This window comes from Narcine bancroftii, chromosome 9 (genome assembly GCF_036971445.1).
Source record: "Narcine bancroftii isolate sNarBan1 chromosome 9, sNarBan1.hap1, whole genome shotgun sequence".
In the NCBI taxonomy this organism is placed as follows: Eukaryota; Metazoa; Chordata; class Chondrichthyes; order Torpediniformes; family Narcinidae; genus Narcine; species Narcine bancroftii.
This window is the reverse complement of record NC_091477.1, coordinates 3,126,796-3,148,900: the sequence shown is the minus strand read 5'-3', so window position 1 is coordinate 3,148,900 and position 22,105 is coordinate 3,126,796. Positions and strand designations below refer to the sequence as shown.

Genomic DNA, 22,105 nt, shown 5'->3' with positions numbered 1-22,105 from the left:
GGGCTCAATGTTAACATTTAAGAAGAATTTGGACAGGTACTTGGATGGGAGGGGTATGGAGGGGTATGGACTCAGTGCAGGTCAGTGGGACGAGGCAGGATAATAGTTCAGCACAGACTAGAAGGGCCACAGTTCTTTTCTGTGCTCTAATGTTCTGTGGTTCTCCCCACGATTCCAATAAACCCACGGTCCTATCCTGTGCTTGCAGCCGTTCGAACTGAGGAGAACCGAGTACTGGAACCGAGCCAAGGCTGACAGCCTACAGGGGCTTGGTTGAATGGTTTTACTTCTGCAATGGCTGAGACAAGGGCCATGGGCAAGCGGCAGCCATTGGCTGTGACCGGTGACTCAGTGGTTGCTAGGCAAAGGTCTGCAGATGAGACACAGTTTTGAAGGACTATCCAAGGCTGTAATGAAGAGGTGATTAGCTGCGTTTGTGCGTGTCCCGCAGACTCACCACAGCTCTCACAGCAGACTTCACCCTTGCGAACCATGGAGGAAGCAGCGGTGTATCGACGAGAACTGGTTTACATGGGACCAACCTTTGACAAGGTCCCACACTGGTCCTCGACCCAAAAGGTTAGGGGTTTTGGGATCTCGGTCAACTTGGTAAACTGGATCAGCAATAGGAAACAGAAGGTATTTGCAGGATTAGCTCCTGGTTATGAGGATTGTTTGATGGTTCTGGGCCTGTACTCACAGAACATTCCAGCACAGCACAGGCTCTTCAGCCCACGGTGCTGTGCTGACCCATGTAAACCTGCACCACAACATTCTAACCCTTCTCTCCCTCACACCCACAGCCCTGTATTTTTCTTCCATCCATGTGCCTGTCAAAGAGTTTTATAAATGTCTCTATTGTTCCAGCCTCCATCACCACCCCCAGCCATGCATTCCAGGCCCCCGCCACTCTCCGTGTTAAAAACTTACCCCTGACGTCTCCCCTAAACTATCCTCCCCTCTCCTTAAACAGACGTCCTCTGCTATTTGCTATTGTTGCCCTGAGAGACAGCTGATGGCTGTCCACTCCATCTAAGCCCCTCATAATCTTACACACTTCATGAAGTCTTCTCTTGTCCTTTGTCGCTCTGGCTCTGTAAACCTTACTTGCTGGAGTTTAGAAGGTTGAGGTGGTTGTGGGGAGGGGGAATCCCATTGAAACCTTCTGAATATTGAAAGGGCTGAAATGAGTGGACGTGGAGAAGATGTTTCCAATGGTGGGAGAGTCAAAGACCAGAGGGCACAGCCTCAGGATGGCCCTTTAGAGCAGAGATAAGAAGTTTCTTCATCCACGGGGTGGTGAATCTCTGGGGTTCATTGCCACAGGTGCCTGTGGAAGCCACATCACTGGTTAGAATTAAAGTGGAGGAAGGTAGATTTTTCAGTTAATGAGGTCATCAGGGGTTATGGGGAGAAGGCAGGAGAATGGGGTTCAGAGGAACAAAACATCGACCATGATTTACTAGGTTGTTGCCCGTGCTTCAGGAACTGAGTCACAGGGAAAGGTTAAACAGGTTAGGACTGTATTCCCTGGAGCGTAGAAGAATGAGGGGAGATTTGATAGAGGAATTTAAAATTATGAGTGGGGGGGTAGAGACAGTAAATGGAGACTGGCTTTTTCCACTGAGGGTGGGTGAGATACAAACCAGAAGACAAGGGTTAAGGATAAAAGGGGAAAAGTTCATGGGGAACTTCTTGACACAGAGAGTGGTGGGGGCGTGGAACGAGCTGCCAGCTGAGGTAGTGAATGTGGGTTCAAATTTAACATTTAAGAAGGATTTGGGCAGGAAAATGGATGAAGGGATATGGACTGGGTGCAGGTAGTGGTACTCAGCCAAAAAAATGGTTTGGCACTGATTTAGAAGGGCCGAAGGTCCTGTTTATTTATGATATAATGTTCTGTTATTCTATTTGTGAGCTTTAAGGGAATCAAATTATCGGAAGTCACTGCAGGAAAAAGGCACTGAGGGAGAATGGTGGTGCAGGCTCGAAGGGCTGAATGGCCTTCACCTGCACCTATGCTTAGAGCCAAATGCAGGTAAAGGCGATTGGAGTAGATTAACATATGGGTCAGCATGGACATTGGGCTGAAGGGCCTGTGCTGTGTAATCCTGAGAACAATCTGGCAGCTTATATTCGAGGGTGGACTCTGTGTGGTTAAGTATGGTAGGGACTTTCCAAGCAAGCCAGGAGCCAACTTCCTAGTTTGGAGAGTTTAAGATTACGTTAGTATCTAGGTGGTAGTGTGCACACTGGTCTCTGCAGCCAGCTGCGCCTTGCTACTCCACGCAGAGGGCATCATGTCCATGGACCACCAACAAGACGCTCTGCTGAGTAACTCACAGCAGGATGTTGCCAGCAATGTTGCTGTGGAGGTCAGGGGGGTTCCCTCGAACCCTGCCCCCGGCCCGAGGTAAGATCCGAGCCACGCCGTCCGCTGTAGGTTCAGCTTCCCTGTGTCACGGGCTCCAGGCAAATGGACTGGTTCACCTGGTTATCACAGCTGAGGAAAGAGCCTGCGGAGCCTGCTCGCTGCAGATTATCTGGAGAGGGGTTCGCAGTGAGGGGGAGGAGGGAGAATATTTCAGAGGTGAGGTGCTGACCTCAAGAAGACTGGCCCCTCTCTTTACCCAGGGCAGGACACAGATCCCACAGTTGAGATGTACCATAAAGGAGTGTGGGAGATCCAAGACCTCCATCTGACCCTCACAAACCCTGCAGACGCTGGAAATCTAAAACAAAAGCAGAAAATACTCAGGAGGTCAAACAGTGTCTGTGGAGAGAGGTGGTCAGCCTGCAGGTCAGGTCAGAGCTCCTTATCGAGTCTTGATACCGAATCCCTTCTCCAGGTGTATGTTGTTCCCTCGAGCATCCACAATTCTGGTGTTTCTCAGTTTCACCCCTGAGACTGTTCACTCGTCATCCTTGAAGGGTCTTCGTCATGAAACATCAGCAGTGTCTCTCTCCACAGATGCTGAGTTCCTCCCGGACCTCACCAAACCTTTAACTTCTTCTCTCCCCAAAGGCGATGCCTCACCTGAAGTGTGTTTCCGGCATTTCTGTTTTAGAATATCCCACTACCCATCTAAAGTAATCTTTGTAAATGCTTGTTGATGTATCTGTTGATGGAGAGAGTTTGCAGAAGGCAAATGCTCTGTTCATTGGTGCCTGCAATCTTGTGCCTTGCATTCAAGGGGTTAGGGACACTGCATTCGCAGTGAGAAAGGCGAATACAATGCTGGCATTCATTTCTAAAATAGCACAGAAGAGCAGGGATATAGGGTACCGGTGAGACCGCATTTGGAGAACTGGGTACAGTTTTGGGCACCGTATTTGAGGAAAGATGTGATGGTGTTGGAGAGAGTTCAGAGGAGATTTACTAGAATGATACCAGGAATGAAAGGATTAGCATATGAGGAATGATTGCCGACTCTTGGACTGGACTCGGGGTGCAGAAGGATGAGTGAGAACTCGTAGAGACATGATGCTGAAAGGCCTGGATGGAGAAGATGAGGCAAGGGTGTTTCCCATGGTCGGGGAGTCTAGGACAAGAGGGCACAACTTCAGGACAAACGGTCATCCATCCATGGTCTCCATGGACGCATGTGGGAAATGGTGGCACCACATTCAACCTCTCATTTCTTCTCTTTGTTCTTCTCCTTTTCTAACTTTTCTGTTTTATATCATGTCTATCTTTCTTTTCTTGGGGGGAGGGTTGGGGGGGTGGGAATGGGAGATGAAGAGACGTCATATATAAGTAAATCACAGGATAAAAATGACGTGGTCTGTAACAACCAATGATGTACTCTCCTGTTTAAGATTGAAAAATCAAATTAGAATATATTTTTTTAAAAACAGCTTCAATTTAAAACAGACACGGAGAAATTTCTTTCGTCAGGGGGTCGTGAGTCTGTGGAGGCAGCCGTGGAAGTGAGGCCATGGGGTGTATTTAAGGCAGAGATTAGTCAGGGCATCAAGGGTTAAGAGGAGAGGCCGGCCGGGGAGTGGTGTTGATCAGCTCATGATGAAATGGTAGGGCAGACCCGATGGGCCGATTGGCCTACTTCTGTACTTATATCTCATGATCTTGTCTATTAAAATTGTAAACGTTTTGCAGATATGAAATGGGAAGTTTAAACCTGGCAAACATTGAGTGCGGTGAACTGATACAAATCTATGTTTAAACACCCTGTGATGACAATATTGTAGAGCAAAGTGCAGACTGCTGGAGGAACTCAGCATCTTGGAGAGAAAGGGATGGTCAACAGCTACATGGATTCAAGGGTCTGGTTTAGTCTCCATTCCCTCATTGTCAGGTTCTTTTTTTTTACCCCAAAATAGACTTTATTCACCATAAATTATTTACAAAAGGAAAATTGTTCAAAGTCTCTTCCCACCCTTAGTTTTGTATCCATACATTTCCATCACTGTACATTGTTATGTTCATTTCTATCCTATCCAGTGTCTTATAGAAACATAAAATTAGGAAAGGCGTAGATATGATAGAGGTAGGTGAGTTGTTTCCATCGGTGGGAGAGACTCGAACTAAGGGACATCACCTTATGTGTAGTAGATTTAACCATAACCACATATAACCATATACAGCATAGAAACCAGCCAATTTGGCCCTTCCAGTCCATCCCGCACACTTACTCCCACCTACCCCCACTGACCTACGGTCAATCCTCTCCGATCCATTTGAGCAGTTAAAAAATAAATACAGAATATCACATGGTACAATATTTTCATACTATCAGTTGAAAACTTATTTAAAAGAAAAGTTGGGAACTAGTCTAAGATTACCTGAGAGTAGCTGCTATAAATACTTAATTACAGAGACTGCAATAGTAAAAAAAAATTATTACAAACATGTGTAGCAAATTGCAATGCAAGGAAAATGACGAAGCAATATATAAACCCAAACAAGGTTGAGAAAACTAATTAAATATACAAATAAAGAATGAAACATGGAAGGAATTATGTGCAGGGACCATGAGAACTACAATAAATCCTCTGTTTCGTACGAGACAATGCAATTGGCTACATAGATTATATGTTACATCTCAAAATTTAAAAGAATGGAATCCAACAATATCAGACAAATGCTTCCTCTGTAAACAAGAAATTGGAACAACATTACATGTAATTTGGACATGTGCAAAAGTGAAAAGTTTTGGGAGGATTTAAACCTAATATTAAATAGAATTACAAAAAATAAGATACCAAAAGATCCAGAAATCTTCCTGTTAAACTACATAAAGACAAAGAATTAGGCCTAAAATTAGACAGGATTCAAAAAAGATTTATTAATGATTGCGCTCTCAGCAGCAAAAAAAGTGCATAATGATAACTTGGAAAATGGAAACAACCTTAAAAATACAACAATGGTCCATCGAAATGAACAAGTATGTTCCATTAGAAAAAAATTACCTACAATCTAAAAGACAAATATGCTTTATTTGAACAAATTTGGGACCTGCAAATTTCGGCCTCCGTCTCTTAAAGTCATAAGGTACAAGTACAAAAACATTTAAATATGGAATTTTGGACGACACGATTTCTTTTTCTTGTGTGTTCTTTTATTGTTTACTTTTCTTCTTTCTCTCTTTCAATCCTTTGAGTTATTGGGGTGGGGAGGGTGGGAGGAAGGGGGGGAAATGAAAATGTCACTGTATATTTTAATGCGGAATATTTGTATATATTTTTATTGACATGGTTCATGGTGAAGTATCAAATTAAAAATTATAAAAAGAACAATACAAGCTCTCATTTTATTGTTACAAGCGCCAAGATGCAGTGGTAAAGTTTGTTTTACAAGCAGTTTGGGTCGACATGGACCGGGTCCAGTGGGTGTGGAGAGGATTGTTTCCTGGCGGGAGAGTCTGGGTGCAGAGGGAACAAAAACGTCCTTCTGCCCGAAACTTTCTCACTTTGGTCCTGCCATCATGTGCTTATTATTACCACTTCCATTACCCTTTCATCCTGACCCAAAGTGTCGGTGCTCCTTCGTGTCCAAGGGGAGCTGCGTGACCTGCTGAGTTCCACCAGCACGCTTGTTCTTGGGCTTGACCCCAAGGTCTGCAGACTTCCTTGTGCAACTCTTTCAGAACACAAATGAGGAGGAGTTTCTTCACCCAGTGGGGGGGGGGGGGGGGTGGAGTTTGTTGCCGTGGACCTGTGGAGGCCAGGACATCAGGAATATTTAAGAAGGAGGAGGATAGATTCTTGATCAGGAGGGGAATCAAGGGATATGGGGTGAAGGCAGGAGAGGGGGGGGTTGAAAATGACCATCAAGGAGGTCTGTAGGATGTGAAAAATGTTAAAAATGCCCCCATGCAAAATGTAGGGCATGTATACCTGTGTGCAAGCATATAGATGCACACGCACGCACGCACGCACGCACGCACACACACACACACACACACACACACACACACACACACACACACACAGAATTATTTATTGTCATGTATACCAAGATACAGTGGAAATCTTTGTTCTGTGTGCTATCCAGATAGGTCAACCTATACTTAAGTGCAGGGTTTGGTGTTGAATCTGTGGAACATGTTGCCACAGGCAGTGGTGGAGGCCAGTTCATTGGGTGTATTTAAGGCAGTGATTGACAAGTTCTTGATAAGCCAGGGCATCAAAGGTTATGGGGAGAAGGTTGGGCAGTGGGGCTGAGTGGGAGAATGGATCAGCTCATGATTAAATGGGGAAGGGGGCAGAATCAATGGCCTATCTCTACTCTGATGTCCTATGTTCTTGTGGTCATAGTGAGTCAGATTGCAGGGTGTGGTGCTACAAAGGCACAATGCGGGGCGTGGTGAAAAACACAGTGAGGAGTCCATTCAAGAATCTGATAACAGCAGTAAAGAAATTCGGCCTCTCCACCATCTCCTACTTCCTTTCTTTTTAAAATATTTTATTGAATTTAATAAAAAACTTTACACATAATAATCTACTAAATGGCCTAAAACATATTTTGTACAGAACATACGTTAATTGTAAATCTAAAACATGATCATCATTCATTTCTAAATCTTATCCAAAACATTAAATCTAGGATTAGATTGAGTTAACATTTGACACTTTCTTCATAATATATCAACGGTAATATTGAAAAGAAAAGGGACAAACCCCAAAAAGGGGGAAAGTAAATAAAAACCTGAGCCAAAAACAAACTTTCTTTTAAGTTAGGTTATAAATAAAACAAAAGAGGATTTGTACTTCTCAGATATTAACTTTACTTTCTGTAATATGATCAAAGTTTACAATTCTCAACTAAACTCACATTTATTTTTTATGTCTCTAATGTAAAAAAAGAAATGAAGAGAAAAAAAAGTCATTTAATTAAACCCCTCCCTCTAAACATGGTTAATTTATATAAATAATTCACATAAGAATCGAATGACGACTTCAGAAACCAGTCAGCATGTCTCTGGAGCATCCAACCCCCTTCATTCTTTATATTATGAATAGTAATTTCATGTCTTATGAAAATGAAACTTTTCATTTTTAATATTCTGATTTTTTTTATAAACTGAGGGAAGACACGATATCCCACAGCCACTGAGCATGAGTAGGTGATCACTGTCTTTCCATTTCATTGTCCATTTACCAGAGAGGTAAAAGCTAAGATTCACTTTGAGATGAAGTGGAGAATATTTCCTATTCTGGAGGAAAACCAAATAAAGTATTTGAGGGGCCATGGCTCTAATTTGACCTTAAAAATAACTGATCAAGTTTGAAAGATGTTTTTCCAAAAATGTTTTAAACTAGGGCAAGCCCAGAACCTATGCATCAATGAAGCCTCATGTTTTGTACTTCCAAGCGATGTTCACACTCGCTGAGTGTGCTGCACTGGTGTGAACTGTGATCTGCTGTACCGTCTGGGTGAATTTGCCTCCACCACGTATCCTGTAGAAACCATTAAATTTTGAACATGGGGAGACCACACATCCCCTTCAGCCTGGCCCTGACCCTCAATGTGATCATAATTTGCCACGTCCATGACCAACCTTGTAACCTGCCATCTCCATGCTCCAAATATCATCCAACCTACTTCTGACTTAAAGATATAAAAACTCCAATTGTAAAGTCATGCTGTCTTTGTTCCATCTCAGCTGCATTCTCTTTGTCTCTGTACTTCTGTTCTGTGTCTGACTTCTTGTACTATGTATGGAATGTTTAACTAGACTGCTTGCCAAACAAACTATCACTGCATATTTGCTACATATGACAATAACTTTGAATCATGGCTACATGTTGATCCCTGGATAGAACTGCCTTCAGAATGAGCATCCAATAAGCTTCTAGAGGGACTTAGCAGGTCAGGCAGCATCTATGGGGAGAGATGGTCATTGATTCGTGTCAGGACCCTTTATGGAGATGAAGATAAATGGGGGGGGGGGGGGGGAGAGAGAGAGAGAGGTAAAAAGAAAGAGAGAAGAGAGAGGGAGAGAGAATTAGAGAGATAGAGAGAGACAGAGGGAGAGAGTGTGTCAGAGAGAGCGATTGAGAGAGTGAGAGTGGGTGTGAGAGGGAGAGAGAGAGAGAGAGAGAGAGAGAGAGAGTGTAAAGCCCTCTGTGTGCTCCTGAACCTCGGCTAGTCACACACCAACACCTCTCATAGTCTCCTGAGATGCTTCCCTCCCTGGAGGGGGAATGGGCTTTGGTTTCAGACAGCTGAGCTGCTCTGATTATAGCAGGGTTGGTTCTACGGATGTCAGAAGGACATGAAATTCTGGGCAAGATAACAGTGTAGTTCCTGTTTTACCCCACATGATTTGTATGCTCCCTTTGTCCATTCACCCTGCTACCCAAACATTCTCAGTCTCAATACTGGGTCCCAATTTGAAATGTTGACTGACCCTTCCCACCCACAGATGTTGTTTGACCTGCTGAGTTCCTCCACAAAATGGAGTTCGACAACCAGATGACATTAACAATTTCAGTTAACCGCATAGAATCATAGAACACTATGGCACAAAAACAGGCCCTTCGTCCCTTCTAGTCTGTGTTAAACTATTATTCTGCCCAGTCCAATTGACCTGCACCTGGTCTATCCCTCCATATCTCTCTCATGCATGTACCTGTCCAATTTTTTATTAAATGTTAAAATTGAGCCTAATCTCCCCCCCACCCCGTGTCTCTCTTGTCCTTTCAACCCTCCGTCTCCCTTCCTCCAGCTTTCCACCCACTCCCTTCCTTCTATCAGAGAGAAGACCTGTCCCCCAATCACTTCTCAGCTTCTTTCAGAATCAGGATTTATTATCAAGGACATGTCATGAAATTCGTTGTTTTGCGTCAGCTTCACACTTCAAATATTCACATAAACCACCTTAGAACAATAAATTTAAAAAATAACAGTGCAAGAAAAAGTCAGTCAGGCCGTGTTTGTGGTTCATTGATCATTCAGGAATCTGATGGCAGAGGGGAAGAAGCTGTCCTTGTGCAGTTCAGTGTTCGTCTTTCGGCTCCTGTACCTTTTCCCCGAGGGTAGCAGAGTGAAGAGGGCGTGGCCTAGGTGGGGGGGGGGGGGTCTTTGAGGATAGAGGCTGCATTTTTAAGACACCGCCTCATGTCGATGTCCTTGATGGAGTGACGTCTGGTGCCCGTGATGTCGCAGGCCGAGTTAACAACCCTCTGGAGTTTGTTCATGTCCTGGAGTTGGCACCTCCATACCAGGCAGTGATGCAACCAGCCAGATGTTCTCTACGGTCCACTACACTTAAGACCACTTACCTTTTAGCCTGTCTCCTCCTCTTTCCCCATCCTCCCTCCTCCCCCTCCCCCCCACCTTTTATATTTAGGTGCCCGATTGCTTTTTCTCACACCTGATGAAGTTCCCAGGCCCGTTATTCTTCTCTGGCTGGAGAGGGTGGCAGTGTGATAGAAGAAGAAAGGGAAGGAGAAGGGGAGCTGGAGGGAAAGAGAGAGACGGGGAGGCGGTGGATGCTGTGTGACCCCTGTGAGCGTGTGTGGCGCACCCACATGTTTTGCCACCAGCGCACAAAGGAAATCAATGTGCACTGATTATTAGTGACCTAAAATAATGTAGTAATTCGTAATACTTATTGAAAATCATCTCTTAGCTAACTGTTTCTGTTAACTAGTTAGTCGGTTAAACAAAACATGCCAGTACAGTTTTATTAGCCATGAGAGAGCTTTCCATGTACACAAGTGTTCAGTCCGCACAGACCTTTGTCACAGGACAACAATTTGCATAACGTAAGATTTTTGGTCAAACTGATGACTAAAGACAAGAGGGAACATTGTAGTGTGATCTGCTGAATTCACAAGATCACAAGAACAGAAGTAGGTCAATCGGCCCATCATGAGCTGATATTATCACTGAGCCCCACTCCCCAGCCTTCTCCCCCGTAACCCTTGATGCTCTGACTTGTCAAATACTTGTCAATCTCTGCGTAATGTACACCCAACAAGTTCCACAGACTCACGACCCTCTGATGAAAGAAATTTCTGCTTTCATTTGATGCCCTTTTATCTTGAGATTGTGCCCCCTTGTCCTAGACTCCCCGACCGCAGGAAACAACTTTGTCACATCGACTCTGTCCAGGCCTTTCAGCATTGGAAGTGTCTCCACGAGGTCCCCCCTCATCCTTTTCTCCAGCACGTTTGTGTGTTGCACTCTTCCCCAGCGACTACAGACTTTCTCATTTATGTTCTATTTTGCTATTTATTACATCAGTAATTACACATCTTTGCTTATCGTCGAGGATCTTCCATGCAAACCCTTGGATGATCAATGGTTCGCAGACTGCAGGTTGGGAGACGCTCCTGTTTGGGGAATGTCAGAGTGTCCCTCTTCCTTACCAGTGAGCTGTGTCTTTCAGGAGCCGCAGCTGGGCTCGAGGCCTCCTCTACACGGGCGTGTCCATCCTGGTGGCGATGCTGATCGCTGGCCAAGTGGCCAGCATCATGTTCCTCCTGAAACAACAGGACAAGATTACGAACCTCCAGAAGACAACGAAGCGCATTGAGAGCAAGTACTCTGCCCACAGGGGCCCAGTCAGTAAGCACACCTTTTGCCTCTCCATAACATTTAGCTTCACGGCTAGGGAACAGCAGGCCAGGGGTGCGGGGATTTTTGAAATGGAACATCTGGACGTTAACCAGAAGTGGAATAAGCAACCCTGGCCTAATCTAATCAAAACGAAAATGAAACATACTTCTGAAACCAAAAAGACTCCCAATTCTGATGAAGCAAGGCTCCCAGTGATTCTGGCTTGGAATGTTCGGAGCATGTTGAGTATTCTATCTGGATCCAGAGAGATTCAGTGAAGGAATTCAAATTATAAAAGGTTTTGACAGGCAGTGAGCAAAGGCTTTCCCCAGGTCACTGTGCCAGTGGTTGGTTAGTTGGCCACATTATTACTTTGTACAGTGAGAAGGTTTCTTCTATGAGCAGGCTAACAGGCTAGCTCGAGCATTCATACAGCTGTATAATGAGCACAATTTACAGGGTGTGGGATTACAATGGAAAAGACAAGCACGGGCAGGTGAGAGCACTGTTGTGGAACTCATTCAGGAACCTGATAGCTGCGTGGAAGAAACTAAGCCTATTGGAGCACAATTTTATCCTCTTGAGCCTTCTCCCCGATGGGAGGAGGGAGAAGAGAGCTTGTCCGTGGAGGGGGGGTGTGGGCGACGGGTCCTTCGTGGGTCAGCTGCCTTTCCCGGGCAGCAGGAGATGTAGACATGGTCCGCGGAGGGAACAGAAGTTTGTGTGTCTGCAGCTTCTCCCAACCCAGTGCAGCTCCCGTCCCACGCTCTGCACTCATAACAATCCCCTTGCCAGCCGGGGCCTGGGATTAGCCAATGTATCGGTGAATTCGCAGTTACCCTGCAAACTTCTTTTCTCCCCTTGCTTTGTGGAAAATAATTCCTTTTGCATCTTACTCCTTCAGAACCAATGATGCACCTGAGGCCCATAATGATGAACATGCCCGTTGCCTACATAAACCCTGAGGCAGAAGCTCCAAAGGTAACCATGAAGGGGCTTGTAATGATGGTCAGAGTGAGTGAGGTGGACACACGACTCCTGGCCTTTTGCCCTCAAGCTGCAGAGAAATAACTCTTTTATCAGTTGCTTGGATTGGAGAACGTGTCTTATGAGGCAAGGTTGACAGAGCTGGAGCTTTTCTCTTTGGACTGATGGAGGATGAGAGGGGGCTTATACAGGATGGGCAGCCAGCACCTTTAATCCAGGGCAAGTGTAGCATGTACCAGAGGAAATCTGTTTAAGGTGAGGGGAGCAAAGTTTAGGGGAGTTGTCGGGGATAGTTTGTTTTTTTTACACAGAGAGTGGAAGGGGCCTGGAATGCATTGCTGGGGGTGGTGGTGGAAGCTGGTACAAAAGGGACATTTAAAAGATTGTTGTGAAGTAGGTTTACACAGGTCAGCACAACATCGTGGGCTGAAAGGCCTGTACTGTGATGTGTTAACTGACTGAAGTGTATCAAATTCAAGTTTCTTGTTGTGTCCATATCGACGACAGAGATGGGTTCATTCCACAAGCAGAGATGGGGGGAGGGGGTGTGTGATGGAGTCGATGGAAGGGAGGGGAGGGGGTGTGTGATGGAGTCGATGGAGGGGAGGGGAGGGGGTGTGTGATGGTCGATGGAGGGGAGGGGGGTTGTGTGATGGTGTCAATGGAGGGGAGGGGCTGTGTGATGTTGTTGGAGGGGAGGGGGTGTGTGATGGAGTCGATGGAGGGGAGGGGGTGTGTGATGGTGTCATTGGAGGGGAGGGGGTGTGTGATGGAGTCGATGGATGGGAGGGGGTGTGTGATGGAGTCGATGGAGGGGAGGGGGTGTGTGATGGTGTCATTGGAGGGGAGGGGGTGTGTGATGGAGTCGATGGATGGGAGGGGGTGTGTGATGGTGTCGATGGAGGGGAGGGGTTGTGTGATGGAGTTGGAGGGGAGGGGGTGTGTGATGGAGTCGATGAAGGGGAGGGGGTGTGTGATGGAGTTGATGGAGAGGAAGGGGTGTGGATGGAGTTGATGGAGAGGAAGGGGTGTGGATGGAGTTGATGGAGTGGAGGGTGGTGTGTGATGGAGTTGGAGGGATAGGGTGTATGTGATGGAGACAATGGAGGGGAGGGGGTATGTGATGGAGTCAATGGAGGGGAGGGGGGTGTGTGTGTGAGGGTCTGAGCCACATTCACAACCCTCTGCAGTTTCTTGCGGTCTTGGGCAGAGCAGATACCATCTGGACAGGATGATCTCAACAGGGGAACTGTGGGAGTTGTTGTCCTGCCTGAGATCCTCGGGCTTCCGAAAGCCCCGGTGCTGGTGGTCCATTCTGAACGTGGAGTGGGGAATCCCAGTTCATGTATCTTTGGCTGAAGAAAGAAATGTCACCTCCTTTCCTCTTGTTTCCCAAAGGTCCCAGCGAAATCTCCTAAACCATTGACCCTGGTTCAGCAAGTGCAGCTGCTGTTGAAGGTAACTCTCAAACTGACTAGAATCTTCAAATGACATTGCACAACGGGAGGCCCTTCAGCCCAATGTAAACATGACAGCTCCTTGAAGATCCCTTCCAATGAGTCCGGCCCCACAACTTTTCCCCCATATCCCTGCAAATCCTCTTCCTGCCATGTCTTCCAATCCCCGGGGGAAATCTGCGCAAACGCACGGAGATGCTGGAGGAACCCGGCTGGTCTCACAGCGTCCATGGGAGGTGAAGAGATAGAACCGACGTCTCAGGCCTGAGCCCTTTCTCGTGGCATTGTTTAGATCTTAAGGAGGGGCTCAGGGCTGAAACATCAGTGATATCTCTCTACCTCCCACAGACAGTGCGAGACCAGCTGTTAACCCAACATCTCCATGTGTTTACTGCAATCATAGCGTTTGCAGACTTCCATGTTGCACTCCGAAATCTGTGTGCAGTCCGCTTCCACTGTCCTCTCGCGCAGAATCTCCCCGACTGCAGATCATTGCTATGTACATTGGGCTTGCAAAGGAGACGGTGTTTCCACACATTGCAAAGTGAGTAAACGCCCCAAAGTTCAAGATCCCTTTATTGTCATGTAATGGTACAGAACTTGCAATATTACACCAAACTGCCTTCTGCCTGCCGTAAAGCAAAGAGTTGCCATTTTGTAACCTGGAGGAGTAGCCTGAAGCCCTTGAGAGATGCAGCATGGATACAGGTCATTAGGCCCATTGAGCACATGCTAGCCCCCATTTACATAATTCCTTTACTGTAGGCTGAGTAGTGTACTGCCATGTAAACCAAAATATAGCAGAAATCTTCATTTCTCGTATCATCCCTGCCTCTCCAGGGCCTATCTAGATTCTGAGGAAACCACAGGTGCTAGGATCAAAGTAACAGGCTGATGATCGTAACAAATGGGGGCGTTGCCAGAGTTATTGTAATGGCAGTGCTGCTGGTATAGACCCTGGAGTGCAGGGACACAGCGCTACTCCAAAAGCTTCCACCCTTTGGTCCTACCGTCAATTGGTCCAGACAGACTTTAAATGGCCCTGTTAAAGGAGCTGACGGGGTTTTATTTAAAATGCTGCAACCGCGGGGTCTGTGCCCAAGATGGCTGCACCTGTGCTCGGTAGCGACCTGCGAGGGGATCAGTGACTGTGGGACCCACACAGGCTGCAGGCGACTTGTGGTCGGGGGAGCCACACGGGCTGCTGGAGGCGGGCTCCTGGGAATCAGGTATCAGAGCCGGGATTTGAGAGGGAGCTGAGGGGGAGGGAGAGCTCACGAAGGGGCCTTGGGCATGAAGGCTTCCTGATCGTGTTGGAGGTTGGAATCTGGAGCTCGGGCGGCCGATGGATCGGACAGGGGTCTGTGCGGCTGCAGAGGCTGCGGGAGGTGAATCCACGGACATTCGGCGACTCTTTATCTGCATTATGGCCGGCAGAAGGCAATTTCATGTAATAGTACATGTTCTGTACTATTACATGACAAAAAGGAATCCTGAATCTTGAAACTGGATTTCTAGTATCTGAACATTACAGGTGGACCAGATTCACATGTGGTGGGGAGGTGGGAACCTAATGCAGACAGTGGCTCCATGCTCCCGACCTTCTCAACAACTCCCCCCAGATTCTACCACCCCCCTTTTCCCCCTACCCCAACACTCTTGGGGCCATTTTCAGTGATGTTCAACACCAAGAAATCGAGGGAGGGGATAGTAAGAACTTGTCATTGAGAGTTAGAATGTGGCTCACTGTCCATTAAGGCTGGAGATTAGGAAATGTTGAGATCTTTGCTGGAACATCAGGCTGAAGATGCTCTACTCTTTCCTTTTCAACTGCAGGAAGGGAACAAAAGCGAGGAGATTCCGGAGATGGGTGACAGCCTCTCCAACAACCTGAAGCTGGTGAAACAGTCGTTGAACGTATCTGACTGGGAGGTGAGTGCTGGTTGAACAAACACTCTCCCTGGGCAGAGAAGTTCCTCCCTATCAGCTGAAGAGATTTTATTGACATCCAGTCATGACCAGTACACAACAGGCCATTTGGCCCTTCTTCCACACTGCTAGCACTGCTCAGTGTTCTCCTATAGCATGAAAGCTCAACCACACTAACCAAGGTGCTCTCCTGTGCTAGTCCCATTTGCCTGTGTTTGCCGCACCTTTCTACCTCTGCCCAAATGCCTTTTAATTGTCCCGCCTCCATTCCCCTGGCGTCTCATCCCCCAGATAATCAAATATTACATTTAAATTTTTAATTTAGACATACAGGCCCTTTCAGCTCACAAGCCCATGCCACCCAATTGATCTATAACTCTGGTATGTTTGGAATGGTGGGAGGAAACCGTAGCCTACGGGGAAAATCCACGCAGAAACTGGGAAAACATACAAACTCCTTACAGAAAGCACGGGATTCCGACGCCGGTCCCATTCACTGGTGCTGCATTGGTGCTGTGCTAACCGTGCTGCCACAGGTGCCCCGCTGAGAGCATCCTGCCAGGTTGTGTCACTGCATGGGTCGGGAACTGTTCTGTCCAAGGCCACAGGAAACTGCAGAGGATGGTGAATGTGGCTTAGGCCATGGTGCACCCCCTCCCCTCCATCACACACCCCCTCCCCACCATCCCCTCCATCACACCCCTTCCTCCACAAACACCCCTTTCTTATCCCCTGCCTTGGAAAGCCCGTTGACATATTAAAAGACTCATCCCACCCGCCCTCTTGCTCCTCCTTCCGTGGCTGTTTCGTGAGTGTGAGATCACGTATCTCCAGATTCAAGGACAGTTTTGTTCCCGGCTCCTGCTGTTATCAGACTGTTATAGGGGCAGAAGTAGGCCATTTGGCCCTTTGTCCACTCCATTATTCCATCACGAGCTGATCCATGCTCCAACAGCTCCACTCCCCTGCCTTCTCCCCATAACCTTTTATTCCCTGACTGTTCATATACCGATCAATCTCTGAAGATCTCCACCTTGTTTGAAAATGTTGCCCCTCAGGTCCCCCTTTGAATCTTTCCCCTCACACCTTAGATCAGTGGTTCTCAATCTTTCTTTGTTTCTACTCTCATTCCACCTTAAGTAGTTCCTTACTAACCACGGATTACCTGTGGTATAGATGCTCAGTGGTTAGTAACAAGGTGGTATGTGAGTGGAAAATAAAGGTTGAGATTCACTGCCTTAGACCAATGCCCTCCCCTGAACGTGGCAGGTGGGGTGAGGTGGGGGGGAGGCTACTGCAAGACTGCTTTGAGACCATGGACTGGAGGTGTTTCCGGGAGGTGGCCATCTACACCTACATGAGCTCAGTGACTGGCTACATCAGCAAGTGCATCGAGGATGTCACCAAGATCAAATACTTCACAACCAGGGCTAACCGGAAACCATAGTTGGATGCAGAGGTCCGGGCCCTTCTCAGCTCATGATGCTGCCTTCAGGACAGGGGATAGGATGGCACTAAGATGAGCCAGGGCTGAACTCCACTGTGCTGTCGGGAAGGCAAAGCAAGGGTAAGCGCTGAAGATCCACAGAAGTCAGCTGTGCAACACCAGTGACTCAAGGTTCATGTGCCAAGGGATGAAGACTATTACAGATCACGTCAACCTTGCGAATTTAAGAAAACAACACCTCCCTTCTCTGCACTTTTGATGAGAAGAACAGGATGATGATAAAGAAAGCTTCATGTTCCCCTGATCAACTGGCCTCCTACATAACCACGACCGAGGTGAGGAGAACCCACACGAGGTGGTGGGACCAGACAACAGACCTGGTCAGGTACTAAAGGATTGAACAGACCAATTGATGGAGATCTCCTCGGACATCTTCAACACCTCACTGCAGCAGTCCATCATTCACGTAGGGTTCAAGAGAGCCATCATTATCCCAATACCCAAGAGGGTGATGACCACAAGCCTCAATGACTACTGCCCTCTGGCACTGACCTCCACCATTATGAAATGCTTTGAGGTCTGGTGATGGAACGTATTAAAGCACACTTCCCAGAGATGCTGAATTCAGTTCAATTTGCCTATAGTAGAAACTGTTCCACAGACGATGCTGTCACTTCACTCCGTCCTGGCCCATCTGGAGAATGACGCCTCGTATGCCAGACTGCTCTTCATTGACTTCAGCTCAGTGTTTAATATGATCATTCCCCAGAGGTTAGTGGAGAAGTTGACCTCATTGGGACTCAACACTCCTCTCTCTAAATGAATCTTGGATTTTCTAACAGAAAGACGACCACTGTCTATTTGGGTCAGTAACAGAATATCACGCACTGGTGTACCTTAGGGCTGTGTGGTCAGTCCACTCCTGTTCACGCTACTGATCCACGACTGCATCACCTGATCCAGCTTCATCAGTGTCACCGTTTGCAGATAATACAACAGCAACAACAATGAGTCGCACTACAGAGAAAAGGAGGAAAATCTCATGAGTTGGTGTGAGAGGAACAACCTGAATCTCAACATGGACAAGATGAAGGAAATGATCGTAAACTTCATAAGGACCAGGAATGACCACCCTCCACTACACATCAACCACTCTGTAGTGGGGAGAGTGGAGAGCACCAAGTTCCTTGGAGTTCACTTAACTCAACATTTCCTAAACTGGGTTCTGTGGAAGCAATGATGATCTGCATGGGCAAAGCCGGTGACTGTGGGCCAGAGTCGGCGCTGTGCTGTTGCCGGGATGACGTGTGCGGTGCTTTCTGGGAGCTAGCAGTGGCAGCATGAAGATTTGCCCCGTGTGCAAGGAGGGGGTTCCAAAATACCAGTGTCCAGCTTGTCACAACAGGTGGGGTATGCGGCCAGCAGTGTCTGACGTGGCAGTGGCAGCCCAGGCCACAGCTGTGAGCGAGGTGCGGCTGTGGCAGCCTGGGCTGTGTGGGGGTGAGGTGTGGCGGGTGCAGCCTGGGCCTGTGGCGGGAGTGAGGTGTGTCGGGGGCAGCCCGGGCCACGGCTGTGAGAGAGGTGCGGCGGGGGCAGCCTGGCCTGTGGCGGGGGTGAGGTGTGGCTGGGTCAGCCTGGGCCTGTGGCGGGGGCAGCCTGGACCCGTGGCAGGAGTGAGGTGTGGCGGGGGTAGTTCAGGCCCATGGACAGGCAAGTTCAGGGGAGGCTATTGGTGAGTTTAGTTACTTTCTTACTGTGCTTGTGTATATACCAGGCCGTTTAAACTGTGATGAATGATTGGGCTCCGTGATTTCCAAGTGCTCCACAAAAGGGTTTCATCAGCTAAAATGTTTGAGAAGTCCTGATTTAACTAGTGACCTATCATGGACACTCAACAGCTCCTCACTTGTCAGTGACTGCACTTCCTGAAAAGACTTAAAAAGGTAAGTCTACCGGCCATCATGTCAACCTTCTATAGGGGCTCCATCAGGAGTGTCCTGGCCTACTGCATTACAGTCTGTGTACGGTTACTGCAGAGAAATGGATTGGAGGTCAATTCACAGGACCATAAGAGTGGAGGAGAGGATCACTGGAGTCTCCCTCCTCCCCATCAATGTGATCGACCAGGATCGCTGTCTGAAGAGGGCGTGCAAAATCATTGAGGACCCCTTCCCCCTGCACATGGCATCTTTCAGTTGCTCCCATCAGGGAAGAGATCCAGGAGGATCAGAGCCAGCACCACCAGGCTGAGGAAGAGCTTCTTCCCACCGGCAGTGAGAATGGTGAACGATCAAAGGAACTGCTCACACTGACCCTCCGAGATTCTCATATTCACAAAAAAAATTATTGATTTGTTTGTTTATTTGTATACTTGCATATGTGTGTTCTGTCTGACTGTGGGTTTGTGTATTTACACTGAGAACCGGTGAACGCTGGCAGCTGTGGAGGCCATGTCATTGGTTAGGTTAAAATGGCTTAATAAGGGTGTTGAAGGTTATGGGGATAATGGTATTGAGAGGGAAAATACATCAGCCATGATTTGAATGGTGAAGAAGACTTGACAGGTTGAATGATCTCAATATTCTCATATGAGGTGGCATGGTTGGCGTAGCGGTTACAGCCTCAGCAATCAGAACCAGGGTTCGAATCTGGTGCTGTCTGTAAGGAGTTGGCACGTTCTCCTCGTGTTTGTGTGCGTTTCTCCTGGGGGCTCTGGTTTCCTCCCACACTTCAAAACATTCCAGAGGTTGTAGGGTAATTGGGTGTAATTTGGGTGGCACAGGCAATGCTGTATGTCTAAATTTTTAAAAATATAAAATTTTAACATGTCTTATGCTTTGTGCTTTGTGTGTTTTGCAGGACTTTGAGTCTTGGCTTCAGAATTGGCTTCTGTTCCAACTGGTTCAAAACAAGAAGGAAGAAGCTCCAACCAGTGCACCCCACGTCCAACCCTGGCGTGACCCCAAGCCCAGTGGTATGCACTCTAGTGATTGACCATGCTCTTCCGACCACTCCAACACTCCCCTCAACAATCCCTCCCATTGATGGCCAACCCCTCCCCTGAGGGCAGAGACCCACTGGAAATGATTGATCTCCAGGGAGAGGGAGGGACAGGGGTTCTGTCAGAAACTGAAGAAAAATCCCCACAGGGAATTCCTCTCAAGGTTCTGTCCCTTGACAGAGGCCAGCCACTGCACAGCAAGATCCCACAAAACGCAGAGAGGATGGTGGCCCAAAACGTCGGCTGTCTGACTCTCCGCGGATGCTGCCTGACCCACTGGGTTTCTCCAGCACATGGCGCATTGCTCCAATGAATAGATAAATATTCATAGCTTCAGTTAGTGCCAAATAATCGCCTCAAAAGTGAAGACAGATCATTTGGGTGGTTCTGGAGTAGTTTATGGCGAGTGTTAAGGTAGTTCTGTGAGGTTCAAGACCCTGATAGAATGTTCCAGCACAGTACAGGCCCGATCTTGTGCTGACCCATCTAAATCTACTCCACAACAATTGAACCCTTCCCTCCCTCACACCCAGAACCCTTTAACTTTCTTAGATCCATGGGCCAGTCCAAGAGTCTTTTGAGTGTCCCTATTGGACCAGCCTCCACCATCACCCCCAGCAAGGCATCCCAGGCACCCAGCACTCTCTGTATAAAAAACCGTACCCCTGATGTCTCCACTAAATTTCCCACCCCTCACCTTAGACAGATGTCCTCTGGTGTTTGCTAATGTTTCCCCAGGTAAAAAGGTGCTGGCTGGCCATCTTATCCATGCCCCTCATAATTTTATACGTTAAGTCACCCATCATCCTTTGTCTCACCAAAGAGAAAACCCCCAGTTCGGTCAACTTTGCTTCAGAAGTCAAGTTCTCCAATCCAGGCAGCATCCTGGTAAATCTCATCTGAACTCTCTCTAAAGTTTCCACATCCTTCCTGCAAGGAGGTGACCAGAATTGAACATGACAGAACTGGTGTAAAGAACCTGTTCTTGAACCTGGAGGTGCTGGTCTTCACACATCTGTACTTTCTGCCTGAAGGGAGCAGTGAGGAGAGGTTGAGACCAGGGTGATGGGGGTCCTTGATGATGTTGGCTGCCTTCTCAAGGCAGTGCCTCACATTGTCTAAATCAAACTAAAACTGCTGCCTGCACACAATTGATAACCACAACCCCCCCCCCCCCCCCCACTCCCTCCAGTCTCCTGTCTCAATCTAGGAGTGGCACAGTTCGCGAGGTGTTTCGTGCACCGCTGTTACAGTGCCAACAATTAGGACCAGGGTTTGAATCCCACATTGTCTACAAGGAGTTTGTACATTCTCCCCGTGTCTGTGTGGGTTTTCCCTGGGGGCTCCAGTTTCCTTCCACCCACCAGGTTAATGAGGGGCAGTTTCATGGGCTGAAAGGGCCTGTTACCGTGCTGTATGTCCATATTTTTGCTTTGACTCCCCCCTTTGGACTCTGCTCAAAGTTTACAGGCCCCTTTCCTGTGAAGCAGTCAAGTTTAGTTGGTTTCTTCTTACATCTCTCCTACCGACTACATAAAAAGCAGTGCCCCACAAGTGTGTTTTGGCCCCGGGGATATGTTGCCCCATCAAGAATGGCTGCTCTGGAGGAGTCACATGATGGAGTAGTGGCCTTCTCCAGAAAAGGAAAAAAGTGAGGAAAAAATAAAGTCCCAGGCACACAAATCACAACAAATTAAAAATAAAGGTGTGGAGAAAATGGCACCTAAGAAAGAAAAGCCAAAAACAACGGGAAGAAAAAAAGAAAGAAAGGCGCTGGAAGAGAAAGGTGAAGGCCTTACCTGTTTGAAAAAGCAGGGACCTGCCATGGAAAGAGGAGCCCACTCCCCGAGGTCAGTGGAGACCCCGCAGGGTCGCGACCCACTGAATGCAGGACTGCAAAGATGGCTCACGGAGCCAAACAGAGGTGCGCAACCGCGCATGCATGAGGAATTGTGGATGTGCTATGCACACGGCAAAGACCACACCGACGGGAGGGGGGACCAGCTGTGGAGTGGAACTCTACAGCACGAACAGCTGAGAAAGACCCGAGAGCAGGGCTCCCAGCAGGAAGATATAGAAAATAACGGGAACAGAAGGGGTGAGAATGAAAAGAGGAAATAAGAGAAACAGCAGATGACCAGCCCAGAGGAAGAGGACCAACATCAAGACACCATTAAAAAAAACCCCAGCAAACTGAGATAAACAGCCCAACAAGAAAGTCAGAAGAGACACAGATACAAGGAAGAGAGGTAGAG

At 47.5% G+C, this 22,105-nt stretch overlaps 1 protein-coding gene across 2 annotated transcripts in view; it reads left to right on the top strand.

The window, feature by feature from the left end:
* Positions 1-2,209: 2,209 nt before the first annotated feature.
* LOC138743124 (H-2 class II histocompatibility antigen gamma chain-like) overlaps positions 2,210-22,105 on the top strand; it is a 30,799-nt gene continuing 10,903 nt past the window's right edge. The window contains exons 1-6 of one of the 2 annotated variants that reach the window (XM_069897993.1): positions 2,211-2,413; positions 10,860-11,038; positions 11,934-12,010; positions 13,415-13,474; positions 15,310-15,405; positions 19,709-19,823. In XM_069897993.1, the coding sequence (XP_069754094.1) occupies positions 2,301-2,413; positions 10,860-11,038; positions 11,934-12,010; positions 13,415-13,474; positions 15,310-15,405; positions 19,709-19,823 (640 nt within the window). In that variant the 5' untranslated portion in view covers positions 2,211-2,300. Of the gene's footprint in view, positions 2,414-10,859; positions 11,039-11,933; positions 12,011-13,414; positions 13,475-15,309; positions 15,406-19,708; positions 19,824-22,105 lie in introns of both variants that reach the window. The other variant, XM_069897994.1, reaches the window with a different exon arrangement.